Source organism: Platalea leucorodia (assembly GCF_965183815.1).
Source record: "Platalea leucorodia genome assembly, chromosome: 1".
NCBI classification, from domain to species: domain Eukaryota; kingdom Metazoa; phylum Chordata; class Aves; order Pelecaniformes; family Threskiornithidae; genus Platalea; species Platalea leucorodia.
The window spans coordinates 51,363,969-51,377,650 of NC_138823.1; the positions used below are offsets into that span (position 1 = coordinate 51,363,969).

At 42.2% G+C, this 13,682-nt stretch overlaps 1 protein-coding gene across 1 annotated transcript; it reads right to left on the bottom strand.

Annotated features, from left to right (window-relative positions):
- Positions 1 to 4,220: 4,220 nt before the first annotated feature.
- LOC309588400 (histamine H3 receptor-like) lies at positions 4,221 to 10,593 on the bottom strand (the record flags this gene model as incomplete). The annotated part of the gene is made up of 3 exons (XM_082307663.1): positions 10,112 to 10,593; positions 6,770 to 6,936; positions 4,221 to 5,006 (listed from the first exon to the last, which is right to left on the bottom strand). Exons 1-3 carry the CDS (start codon positions 10,398 to 10,400, stop codon positions 4,221 to 4,223), a joined length of 1,242 nt encoding a protein of 413 aa, XP_082163789.1. The 5' UTR covers positions 10,401 to 10,593.
- Between the last annotated feature and the right edge of the window lie 3,089 nt (positions 10,594 to 13,682).

Here is a 13,682-nt window from a genome sequence, read left to right on the forward strand (position 1 = left end):
GACTCCCCCAGTCTCACAGTGCTCCAGGGCCCGAGGCTGATGTTGATGGTGCGGGTCCAGGTGAGGGTAGTCATGGCAGTTAAGACCTATTGGGTGCCCACAGGGCCCTCACACAAATAGCGATAAGACTCAGTTGTTCTTGACTAAGATTTGCTCAGCAAGAGGTCTTGCCCTTCTTAATTTCTTTTGGTTAGATCCCAAAGAAGATTTGTTAATGAAGGATTATGCTGCTGTTCAGTAATGAAGCCAAAAAGCCATGTCTCCAGAATCTGGACAGATTCCTCCTAAAAAGCATGACACTGTCTTTTATTCAACTCTAGCTTTTGCACTTAGATACACATCTGAATTTTGTTTATAAAAGCTTTTTCTTCACACATTTTCACAGCAATTTTCAAGTAAACTTTGTACTTCAAAATAAAGTTTTACTCCAGTATTTTGAAACAGTATTTTTTTTTTTTAAAGTGTAAGAAAGAAAGGAAGTTGCCTGGTCACTCTCACTTACCAAATAAGGCATATGTGAAAAGGCCCACATGGTTCTGTCAAACCAAGGGAGAACTGAAATTTGAATTTGACAGCAGAATCACTTTGCCCTTTAACCAGCACCCTTACTGATGCCTTTTACCAGTGTGGACCCCATGCCATGGCTTGCAGGATCTGCACTGACCATGAGTTCAGAGCAGGTGTAGAGAGAATTTCACATCATCGGCACTTAGGTCAGTAATGCAGCTTACTTGTGCAACTTCCATGGGGACTCACAGTCCACAAGAACCTTCTTGGACCAAACACTCCCTCTGACAGTTTCCAATATTTCTGCTGCCTGGCTGAAGGATACGGAGTACAATGTACAGAGATCCTGTGCCTTTGCTGGTAATAACTTCTACATCAGAAGAATAAGGACTAATCTAGCCCCTTACCTAAAACACTCCACTTCTCTTGCCCATGAGCTTGTTTCTTACTCCTCTGTCCTACAAACAATAGCTCACAAAAAGTGAGAGAGACAAGAGCAACTAGATTCCCAACTTATTTGCCAGTACAGTTGCAAAGGGTGCCAGAAATAAGCCAGAGATATTAGTGAAATGTCTGCCCATGCCCCTAAAACCAAGTTTGCATCAAGAAGCACTGTCCAGTTAGAGTAATTATTCTGGCAACTTCAAACATGTCAAGTAAGCCCAAGCAGAGGCAGCATTAGTGACTCCACTGCCCCTCAGAGGACCTAGGTTTATACTCAGTATCTTCTATCAACTAACTTCAACTTGCTTTTCCTAGGCCTTGCACAGTGCACTGCTGCAGGCTTCATGAGGCCTCAGGCTGCTTAAAAATAAGTCCCTGTTGATATCAGCATTCAGCTGTTGTTCTGGCCTGTACGAGCCAGTTGTGGCAGAGACCAGGCTGGTATGAGAAGCAAGCAAAAGACAGAAGCAAGGAAGAGGAAGAATAAATTAAAAAAAAAAAGTAATAGATATAAGAGTATGTGTCCTTATCTACACAGGACAATGGCTTAATTTCATAGACAGCCTTTTTATAAGCTAACCAGAATGAGATCTTTAACTCCCTGTTGCTAACACTATCAAAAGCATGTCTTATAAAGCGTTTTGCTTATAAAGCCATTTGCTCTTAAGGCTGACACAAAAGGATTTGTTTGCACCTGTTCAACATTACTGAATTTACAAGTTACATTTTAAAAGAATGACAAAAGCTTTGCGGGGTGAAAAACTGGTACATGCTGCACTTAAAAAATGGGTGTAGTGGCCACTTGTGTTTTGTGTTCTGACCTGCTTTGGACATATCTGTTGACTTTTAGCAGTAATTACAAGCCCAACTCATTGGCCAAGACCCTATAATGGCGTTTAGACATCCACTAAAAAGATTACATCTAGTCTAAAGAACAAATAAGAAGTGTATTCAGAGAACGCCAGAGAGGAGGTAGAAAAGCCAATATGCTTTTGTAAACCTCTCCGTTACCCATAGGCTTCCTAAGTTTACATTTTAGCCTATGTTAATCCAAAAAGAAACGTCACAGAAAGAAAGAAAAAAAAAAATCAAAGGGAATGATAATAGGCCAGAGTCTGTAGAAGGAAAGAACTTTTCACCTCAACAGCTGAGTGTGACAGTGGAACAAGACCAGGCTAGGCTAGGTAATCACCTGGTCTGCCTGGAGAGGATACCAACAGAAGCACATCTTTTTCCTGTATTTGTCATAATGCAGCTTTTCATTAGTTATTAGACAGGCAAATAAGGGTTGTGTCCCTTGCCATCATTCTCCTGACACTGAACTCATGTTCATGTTTCCACCTGCAGGTGTAAGAATGACCGTCCTTCCTCAGCACTTCACACCTGAATCTTGGGCAAGTTTATTCCCAGAGGGCTGACTACCCATCAGTGTTTCCTAGCATTTAAAAAAAACTTTAAAAATATCACCACTGAGATTCTTCCCTTTAAGTTTAGAAAAAAAAAAAAAAAAGTATTGCTTTCATGTATTCTTTGCATTATGTTGTTTTTGGTTCATATGTTGTATCTCATGATTAACATCTTCAGCAAAGCTCTATCATCTAAAAAATAGGCTTTTGAAGTAGTTTCTATCGACTCTTATGGTTCTCAGCTCATGTTTGAGAGACACTTCCTACATTTGTGAATACATGGGTAATTTGTGAAACTAGACGAGTTTAGCTTATCATACAGTATAGCAAGACAAATAACCGTGATTAATTGGTAGTTCAGCCCAAAAGGAGAACATTCAGAACAGTGTTAAGTAAAATATGCTAATATACTGCATGAATATACACTAAACAAAACCAGAAGATAAAAGGGACATCCACTACCTCTCACATTTCTTTAGTATTTATTCTTCCATTTATTTGCTGCCCTTCTACTCACTGACAGTATGATGAAAAGAAACCATTTGTATTTTAAAGAGTTACACTGTTTATTTAGTAAGGAATCTAGTACCTGGTAATTCCAGAATTGTGCAACTAAATAACCCTTAACACCTTGGAAACTGGGTATTGAAAGACCGTTACCTTCATGCTGTCTCAGCTAAGTCACCACACCTACTGCAGGGAGTCGTCAAGGTCACTCATTTTCCTGGCTCATGCAGCAAACCAAACACAGCCTTACATAGTGTGTAAGAAATTTACCCATTTATCATAACCTCCAACAAATGGCTTGTAACAGAAATAGAAATAGTACAGAAGAGGACAAATGAGATATAATATTAACTTTTAGCCTGTTTCTCAATTATTTGAATTGCTCGCCCGTTGGCACACTGAACCAAACAGGGATTTGCTCAGGTGTGGAGTCGAGTTGGTCCCTGTGCATTACGTCATATTTGGAAGTGAGCGGGGCTTTAAGACCAGCATTTTTTGCAGTATGGGTTACAGCTTCACTGGGAGTCCCAAAATGATCCAGAAGGGGCTATGCAGTGTTAGAGCTGCTCGGACTGCTGCACATATCCTGCCCTGGGCCAGCAGCAGCAGATTTTCTCCCTCAAGGAGTAAGAAAAAATACTACTCTTTTCTATGAGCTCTCAAAACGATAGCTGTAGAAGGCTTGTTTCTTGAAGAATAGCTGGAGATGCACATAAATGCTTTACATACCTAAATTCTCTACTGCTGCATCTGAGCAAGTACACAGATTAATGCCCTTCTGCAGAGAACATCTTCACTCAAGTTTTTAAAAGTAAGCCCTGTGGTCCCCTGATGTCTGAACATCCTTAGTGAAAGGAAGTAATCCTGCTATGCACTTGACAACAAAAGTCATAACTTAACTGCATGTTTTATGATAAGGAAAAAAATGCTTCTGAATGCAGTACAAACTGTTCAAAAGAAACAGAATAGGGAAGATATTAACTTTAGAATATCATTGACTTTACGGCAAATACCCACCTTTATTGTATTTTTAACTAATACCACCCATGAACACAAATATAAGCTGTACTGCAATTGAAGACAGCGTCTTCAACAACCAGAATGAAGATAATGTGGACAAACTACTAGGGAAAGTCAGACTGAGGCAATACCCTTTAATGGGCCAATTAAAATAGCTGGAAAAAGTACACAAACTTTGAGCATGTATGTTTGTCTGAAGGAGGACATATTTCATGGAAGGCTTATCTAGGCTTTCTAACTAGACTAATCTCCTGGAAGAGACTAACTCTAATTTCAAACTGTGGCTTCTCACATCCCTCATCCAGCTCTTCTTGAGCCTTTTTTTTCTTTTTCCTTCTAAAAAGAGCCAGATCTCAATGTTGCAAACTTTTTGGGACACAATATTTTCATGAAAGCCATTCGAAATTTAACATGACAGAGAGGGTAGAGAAAGGGATTCAGAGAGGAATTAATCCACAAAAGCCAAAAGGTTATTTCATACAAGGAGTTATGGATGCACTTTCCTCGGCAGGCCCCACGAATAATCATTAGTAAAGTGTAGGGGGCCCAGCAAATGGCAAAGACACATACGATTATGGCAAGTGACTTTGCTCTTCTCTTGTCCTGCTGCAGTTTTGCCCTGGTCATTGCACAGAAAGAAACAGAGAAGTCATTTTCTGGCGTTACAGAATTGCCTCTGGATGGAGATGAGATCTCAGTTACCAAAGATTCTTTCTTTGGCCTCGTGGAGGAAGAAACACTGTCTTCTGCTTCTGATGGAGAAGATGATGCTCCTGGCCTTGGCAGGAGGCAAAATCTCCAGGACAGGCTGCCGCTCCTTGGAGGCTCGCAGTCCTGCATGCTGCCATGCCACTGGCGCCTCTGGATGCTGTGGAAGATGTGCACATTGAAGTAGGTCACTGAGAGCAGCGGCACAAAGAACTCCAGGGTGGACGCGCACAGGAGGAAGTACCAGTTGTGGAAGAACTCGGTGTGGCACTGATCCACTGCTACCACGCTGCATCCAGCCACGTGCTCCCAGAAGAGGATTGCTGGGCAGTAGAGGAGGAAGGCCAAGACCCAGATGGCCACCATCTTGATGACAGGGTTGGATGTTATTCCCTGCTGGGCTCTGTAAGATACCTGTGAAGGAAAAAAAGAAAAAGGTCACTACTGTAGAGACACATTTTGGAACCAACAGAAGTAGGAGGAGAGGAACTTAATAGAGAGCTTGGTAATTTAGAGCTGCGGCTATGCTGATCAGGTGAAGCTCACCCAAGTATGTTTAATTCGTTGATGCTGACATAACACAGGGGTGTCTCTCTACAGGTTAATGTAACTGTGCTAGGGTTCTGGTCCAGGTGATGAAACATGTTCATCCATCAGTACCTAGTAATTTGGTATGCCTTGTTTGAGACATCTGTGGTCTGAAGTGCCAGAGTAATTAGCATTTTATAGTTGTTCAGAGCATGACTCCCATTCACTGACAACTGCATTGCTTTTCACAGCATTTTGCAAGCAAATAGGACTATATGCATCACAGTGGTCAACAGAAAATGTGGCATGTATGTTTAACACCCACTTTTGAGAAAATTGTTTATTGTACACTTCATGTGGAGGTAGGAATAGATTCCAGCTCTGCAATGCAACCTTTAGCTGATGAAACCACAAAATCATCCCTTTTCTTTCTTCTCCCCCCACTCTGGGGCCAGTACATGTTTTCCACTGTATGTTGCAGAACAGACAGATATCTTGTAGGTCACATTCTGCTCCATCCCTTTCACAGGATGACAGGGTGAATGTGTAATTCTGGGAGCTTAGATATCCAATTGAAAAAAAAAGTATGAGTTAATGCCATTAAAGACCACCATACAAATGTCCATAGGTCTTAATTACATTCGTGCAGGTGGTCTTAATTTTGCACTTTGTAAATGCTGAGTCTTTGGCTTTCCAGTATGTTTCTTATGTGCAAAATGTTTTAGTGTTTGATTTCCAAGATTTTTTCCTTTAAATAAAATAAAATAACATAAAATAACATAAAATAATAAAATTTAATAAAAAGGCAAGTGTAATAAGTAAAATTAATTATAATTAAGAAAAATAAAACTGAAATTCTATCATATGACATTATGTTGACATTTTCATACCTCGCCAAAGAGCTGGAACCTTTAGCTCTCCCCGACATTTCCCTGCCACTTGAGCTAACTGAGTGACCAGTGAGAAATTCTGGTCTCCATCCTTAGCATGAACCAAGACACAAAGTACAGGTATGGTGGGTAGGATGCTCTGCAGGAGCAGAGACATAGAGTGAGTATGAAGTTTGGGGTTCTGCCCCAGACACCCAGAGGAGTTTATCAATCACCCCATCTCCACAGGCAGTCTCTGCAGTCTGCCCCTTGTCCCACTCTCTGTCCTGTTTGCTCTTGCTCCCAATCTTCTCCAGGAACATTTGGGGCCATGTCTCAGGCCTAGACATCCTCCCCGGTGTCCTTCACCTCACTGCCCTAGCCCCACTGCCTTTTCCTCCCATGCCTGATTTTTAGGTCCAAACCCAAATCCAATTTATTTCAAATTTCCTCTTTCCTTGCCCCCTTTTTACCAGCCTCCTGCCTTACCCTTTTCACCCCTCAGCCTGCTTTCCCTCAAGCAGTAGCACAACAGTAATCTGCAGCAGAAATTGTGAAAAAAGTCCTGTTTGACTGGCTCTGGGCTGGAGCACGCTTAATGCAGAATTTTCACTGCAACTAGCTTCAAATATCTAATAATCTCCACATGCCAGCATATTTTGGAGGGCTATTATCCCTACTAAATTTGAGCTTATACTGACTAACATGGCAAAGGTTGGTCAGTATAATTCTCCAATGGTCTTGCGACAAAATCAGAGAAGCGATAAACAGGGTACTTACAGCTTTAGTAACTGACAGGAAACGGTCATAGCTGATAAGAACAATGTTAAATACTGAAGCTGTGCACAGGAGATAGTCCAGGGCTAGCCAGAGCTTGCAGGTAACTCTTCCCAAGTACCATTTGCCCGTCAGGCTGTAAGGGATGTAGAGAGGCATGCAGAACGCACCTAGGAAAAGCAACAGAGACACCAGGTGGTTCATATGGACTGCAAATGGTACTCCTGGAAGCAGAGAGACACACTATTCTGGTGTTTGGCTAAAAAAAATAAATCTATAAAGATGAATATGTAATTTATATACAGAAATTCTTACATTCTTGTGAAATCTGACTTTCTATGTATTAGATCTTAGTATATTTGGGTATGCTGATTGTTGGGAATAAGCTCAGGGCAAATCAGCAAAGACCTTCGGCTGGGGCTGCACGGCTAGAAGGCGCGTCCCCTGGCTGGTGGATAGGGGATCCCTCTCTGGAGGGTGCACCGGATAAAATTGAAGAAGATGCCACGAACCAACGCAGCCTAAGGGAAGGCCACCCTGACAGAAAAACCACTGGCCCTCCAAGTCATGGGGGTTGGGCAGGTGGCCAACTACCTCCTCCCGGAAAAAAAAATAAAAAGTTGCAGAAACGACGAGCATCAACTCGGCGATGGAGAAAATCAGTAATGAAGTGAGGAGGAGGAGATGGAACTGGATCGGTCATATCCTGAGGAAAAAACCAACAGAAGACTGCGCTGTGGCCCTTCCAAAGGGAAGAAGAAAGCAGGGTTGCCCAAAAACGACCTGGCATGGGATGGTGGAGGTTGAGAGGAATGGTGCAGGCTGGAACTCTTGGGAAGCGGCACAGCACGCAGCCGCAGACCGATCGAAGTGGAAGAACGATGTTCGCGCCTTGTGTGCCTCCTGGCACTGAGAGAATTCAGATCAGAAATCAGCAAAGAAGGAACGGCTGAAGAAGAAAACTGCAGTCTATCCAACTTATAGTTTCTGAAGATATATAATCAGTGCTGCAGCAGATATGCACCGTGGTTGTGCTCTGACATGTAACCTCATCGCTGTGTAACCTCTAGTCTTTTATCTGTGTTAGAGTTTTCCCCCAAACACAACTACAGATGTTGTTAATGTCGGTTATTAATGTAAGATCAGTTACCATTTGTAAGCTAGATAATATATTGAACAGTCTGTGTGGTATCTGGAAACCTCTTCTACCAAAGATAAAGCAGACACAGCAGGGGTCTGAAACCCTCTCCCACTTTTAAGACATGTTTTAATCTCATGCTGGTTCTCCAGCTGAGATTAACTCCAGAACTACTTTTTGGTTTGTTGCCTTTGTTTTTTCTCCAAAAGGCCTTCCACTGAAGTATTTTTATAACAAAGTCATGTTTGTGTTTTATTTTTAAGCCAGCAACATCTTCATTTTGCCCTTAATATTCTTTCAAAAGTATGGTGCAATATCTTATGCTAAATTCCTGAAAATGCTGATGCACTAGAGACAAATATAAAACTATATGCAGCTTCAAGATCCATTTTTAACTCTTCAGATTATTCTTTTTCAACATATCCATCAAGATGTTAGAAGTTACTGAACATATCCAGGCTGATGTGGCCCACTGACAATAATCCTCTGGGCAATGAGCTGACAGACTGTTATCAACAGGCAAATGCACACAACACTTTCAATACTGGTGGCTTGTTTTAACATATACCTTAAATACAAGCAGCATCACTTTTGTACAAAATACTCATTTTTTCAGAGTTGCTGGTGACAGCTACTGCTCTCATCAACTGTAACGGGATCAATGTTTGGCACCATGTCAAAAAGTAGTGACTGCTTTTAGCTGTAGATATAAATACAGATGCAAGAACCAGGTTTTAAGCATTTATATTTGAAACTGTTCTCATTTTTACTAATTAGAGAATGCAAAAGACATGGGTCACATGCCTGGAAAGACTCCAGTCTTCTAAGAAATTAAAAAAATACCATAGCACCTTTAGAAAATAAAGCATTTTCTGACTGATCCCAGAGACAAAGTGCTAGATTTACATGGTCTATAGGCCAATATAATACTGATACCAATCATTTCCTCTTGGCTGATTTAAGACTCCATGAGGCACCAGCCACAAACAAGAACTGATGTGGAAGGTAGATATTTAAATCTCTTGACTAAACTGTAAGATATGAGGAGAAACAGGCTTTTGCAGAAGACCTGAGCAATGAAATGGCAGCTTTAGCAAACTGTCTGCCTGGAGCAGGAAAGCAAAGGCTCCAGCACGCGTATCGGTCGGTTTCTGCCCCATGGGGTGAGCCCCAGAATTAGGCACCACAGGTTAGAAATGGCATAAATGAAGGAAAATCTTAAAAGTTAAACTAATACACTTCATTACACAGCACTGACAAAGCCACAGCAGTTAGGAGGGATGGTATTGCCAGAAGTAGGTCAATGAGTGCTGTTTCCCTCCTCATGATTTAGTGAATACCGGTCTCTGTGACTGTCCTGAAGACAGAGCACTTATGTGTAGAAATACCCCCTTGCTAGCCTCAAGTCAAGATGTCTGCTGAAATATCTTCCACGGGACTGTGGTTTTGTCAGGCTTTCTCTGCTGCATGGGCTCTTTCCCTGGTCTGAACCCTGAAGGATGGCTGCACAAGGCATTCACGCTCCCCACCTCCTCGCCTGGCATCACCCGCCAGGACTGGGTCCAGGGCACCTCCAGGGCCCAACTCTCCTGGACTTCTGCAATGACACCATGGGAAGAGGGGGCTAATGCAGAAAACAGATGGGAGATGCCAGTGGACTGTTGCTGGCATCGGGCAAGCCACCTGATCTATAGCCTGCATTGAGTTGAAGCCAGTAAAAAGTCATAGTGGTAAGTGTTTTTTTGTAGTATAATAAATACACTCATAAGCCTTTAGTACTATGTAGAGAACTAATTAATTTACCTGGATGTACCACAGCTGGCTGTATAAGAAAACAGTTACACTGTCAAATATAAGGATATTTTGAAGTGTGTGATCTTACAGGAGGAACAAAAGTAAATCATAAACTGTAGCAAACTACCTCTTTTCCTTCATTTGGTATTCACATACAATAGTTGCTCCTTTTTCCTGAAGAAACATTAAAAGTATTTGTATGAAAAAAGGACACATTTCTCATTATAACATGTTTTGAGACATAAGAGGCTGCTAAGACACTTAATGCAGCTTCCACCATTCCTTACTCTTCCCCTAGACACACAGCTGGGAAATAGTTCTCCTAGAAGAAACCACCCAGCAAAAGAAGCCCCATTGCTTCTCCTAAGATTCCTAGGAAACAAATAGTACCTGCCTCCACCGTTAAGACTTACCTACTGCAAAGTCAGAAATAGCAAGGTTGAGAAAGTAATAGTTACTCCGATGCCTGAGATTTCTGTCCATGATGAAAGCAAGGATCACCAGGACGTTTCCGAGGATGGTGATCACAGCTAGCAACACCATCAGGAAAGCCAGCAGCACCAACACGCCCAGCGAAAACTCGGAGCTCGGTGACAGTGTGGACAAAGTCTCATTACACGTTCCAGTCGTATGTGGAGTTTCGGCCGTGCCGTTGTGCATGTTGTGTATCCAGGTCAGTTCAGTCTGGGAAGAAATTCGCATCTGGCAGAGTTATCCAAAAGGTTGAGACAAGTCTATTAACAGGATAGGCTGAATACTGAAACATCAAAAAAAGTTCACAATATCAAAATAAAGGATCACAAGACTTCAAGGCCTGAAGTCTCTAATGTTCCTTGATCTGAATGCACCTATTGGTCTGAAAACAACTATAAAAAAGACACCTCATAAGCAGCAGTAAGTGCACACTTTAAAATAAATTATCTCTTTCTCTCCTGAACGCTGATCCTTATCTACTGAGGTCAGAAAAGTTAGTCTGAAAACAACTCTCTTCACAGTCAAGCAGTTTGCATATTAGTATTGTGTAAGCATTTTTACACATTGAATTCTGCTGAAGCTAAAAAAAGATCTCATTTTCACTTCCCCAGTGGTCAACAGGATTTAAATTATTACAGTTTTATTTCTCTTACAGTAAAATGTCGGCACTCTTGCACTTGCTGTTATACGACTTACTAAATTTTACAGTTAAGAACAGAGACATATATATCTTAATGCTGCTGATTACAGAGCATTTAAAATTCAGTTATATACAGCAGAAGTACCACCAATACCTTTTCAGCTCATCCTAATCAGAAGCAAGTCTAGCCCTGGGCACAGCAAAACAAGTACCTGGACTTTGGAGGACCTTTTAAGCATGGCCCATGTAATCCTCCGCTTCCCAAGTAATTCCAGGTAAGCTCCCACTCCACAAAAAGTGCCACACCCTTAGCCCTTTGCAGGTGTAAGAAGGCGTACCCCTTCCTCATCACACTTTCATTTATTTTGGTAAGAGTGCACAGAAGTCGGCAGGCCATGGCTGCGACTCGTGCCTGCAGCTCACCAGCTCCGTAGCACCATGGCACGCCCTGCGACCGGATTTTTGGACTGCAGCCATAATGGTGGGTGCTTGAGAAGACATAGGGCAAGAAGCAAGGAAAGAGAGGGTGGACAAGACGTGGGGAGGGGAGGTGCGGTCGTCTGATCCTGCCTTGGGGAACAAAGGGAAATATATCGTAAAGAGTAAATAAAGCAAAAGGTGTAGGGCAACAGGAACAGAAGAGACCTCAGGAATGATAAAATGTGGCAAACAGACACCTGTCTCAGGTGCATGTGCACAAATGCAGTCTGGGAAACACACAGGAGGAACTAGAGCTCCCTGTGCAGTCACAAAGCCACCAGTCATGAAGCCAGTGACATGGGTGACATAGTGGCGGGAGTGTGTTGCAGAGCACCCCAATCAGGATGAGGGAGGTGATGAAGTCTTTAAGCAAAACAAGGAAGCCTCTGGATCACAGACCCTGTTTCTTGTGTGGGACTTCAGTGTTCATGACATCTGCTGGAAGGGCAACAGAGCAGGTACAAGCAGTCAACAAGATTCCTGGAGGGTGTCAGGGAGAACTGACACAAGTACTGAATAGGCCAATGGAGGTGACACACAGCTAGATCAGCTGTTCACTGGTAAAGAGGAGCTGGTTAAGGATGTGTAATCAATGGCAGCCTTGGCTGTAGTGACTATGAGGCAGTGGAGTTCAAGATCCTAAAGGGGATCAGGAAGAAGAGTAGCAGAGTACAGACCACGGACTTCAAGTGAGCAGACTTTGGTTTATTCAGGAAAGTGGTAGGTGGGATGCCACAGGAGGCAACTTTGAAGTGCAAAGGAGCTCAGGGAACCTACACAACTTTAAGGACAGCAGCCTCCATGCACAAGAAAAGCGCATCCAAATTCTCAAGAAAACAAGTAGACATATCAGGAGACTGGGTATCCAGGGAAGCTACAATGCAAAAAGGCAGCATGGAGAAGTTTGAAGCAGGGACAGGCTACAAAAGAGGAATTTAGAAATGTTGCCTGGCCACATATGCATGATGTTAGGAAAACCAAAGCTCACCTAGAGTTGATGCTTGTAAAGGACATCAAGGACAACATGAGGAACTTCAGCCACCCCATTAAGAGTAAAAGGCTGAATAAGAAAAATGTAGGTGCTTTGCTGAATGGGGCCAGTGATCTAGTGACAGCAGATGCAGATAAGGCTGAGGGACACAATGCTTTCTTTGCTTCATCCTTCACTAATTAGGTCTCCCTCTCCTCCATGTTTAGTGAATGAGTTCAAGGAGGAGACCTGTCAGGAACAGGAATAAGGCAGGGATTACTTGAGAGGACTTGGCCCGTAAGAATCCATGGGACTCAATGGGCTGCACCCAAGGCTGCTGAGAGAACCAGCTACCATCCTTGCAAGGCCACTTTCTATCCTCTGTGAAAGGTCATGGAGATGAAGGGAGGTTCCCAACAACTGAAGAAAGGCAAGTGTTGCAACCATCTTCAAATGATGTCACAAGGACAAAAGATCAGCCTCTCTTCGGTCCCTGGAAAATAGTAGAGGAAGTCCTTTTGGAAGGCATTTCTGAGAACTTGAGGGAGGAAAAGGTGACTGGGAACAGTCATCATGGGTTTGTCAAGGGTAAATCATGCCTGAGCAACTTGGTTGTCTTCTTTGATAAAATGACTAGATTAGTGGACAAGAGGAGAGTAGTCATTTGCTTTTAAAAATTAGGGAATAAATCAAATGTTGAAGTTTTAATCATAGTTCTTCATGGGGCTGAGGGAGAAATCTATGTGGTCTCTCCTTTCTTTCCTGTAGAGGAAAACCGTAGCCTAACACAAAGGTGACAGACATTAGGAGAATCATTAGGGTTAAATACATATCCCAGAAATAAACAAGCAAAAAAACAAACAAGAGATAACACAATTTCTTCCAACGTGTATGTTTTATTTAGTTTTTTTTTTTTAAGACCTGAGAGGGTCAAGTTAGAAAAACACTGCTGTGGTTTGAGTTGAACCTCACATAGTCATATGCCTACCATCACCAGGTATTTACAAGACCTACTGCAAAGACAGAAGAAAATTCAAGGACATAAAATGGTGAAATGGATGAGTGAGTGGATGGAGACTTGGCTTAGAAATCACTTTGGCAAGCAAAGTCCATTTGTGTCAGTGCATGAAAGGTACACCCAAGAACAAATGCTGAATAAGTATCTTACCATAACCCTGCAAAATGTCTGATAGGGAGGAGAAGACTTAGGATGCCACCTTGAGTAAGACAGCTTTAATGCTGTGAGCACAGCAGCTAAGTGCTCTGACTTACCCTGGGAGCACTGAGCAGAATTTTGACCAATTAGAAAAATACAACAAATTCTTCAAATATACAGGAGTGGTGTGACAAAACAGTTTAAACACTGTGTGTGTAATATAGAACATCAAAAATATTGATCTCTAGTAGCTTCATTACTCTA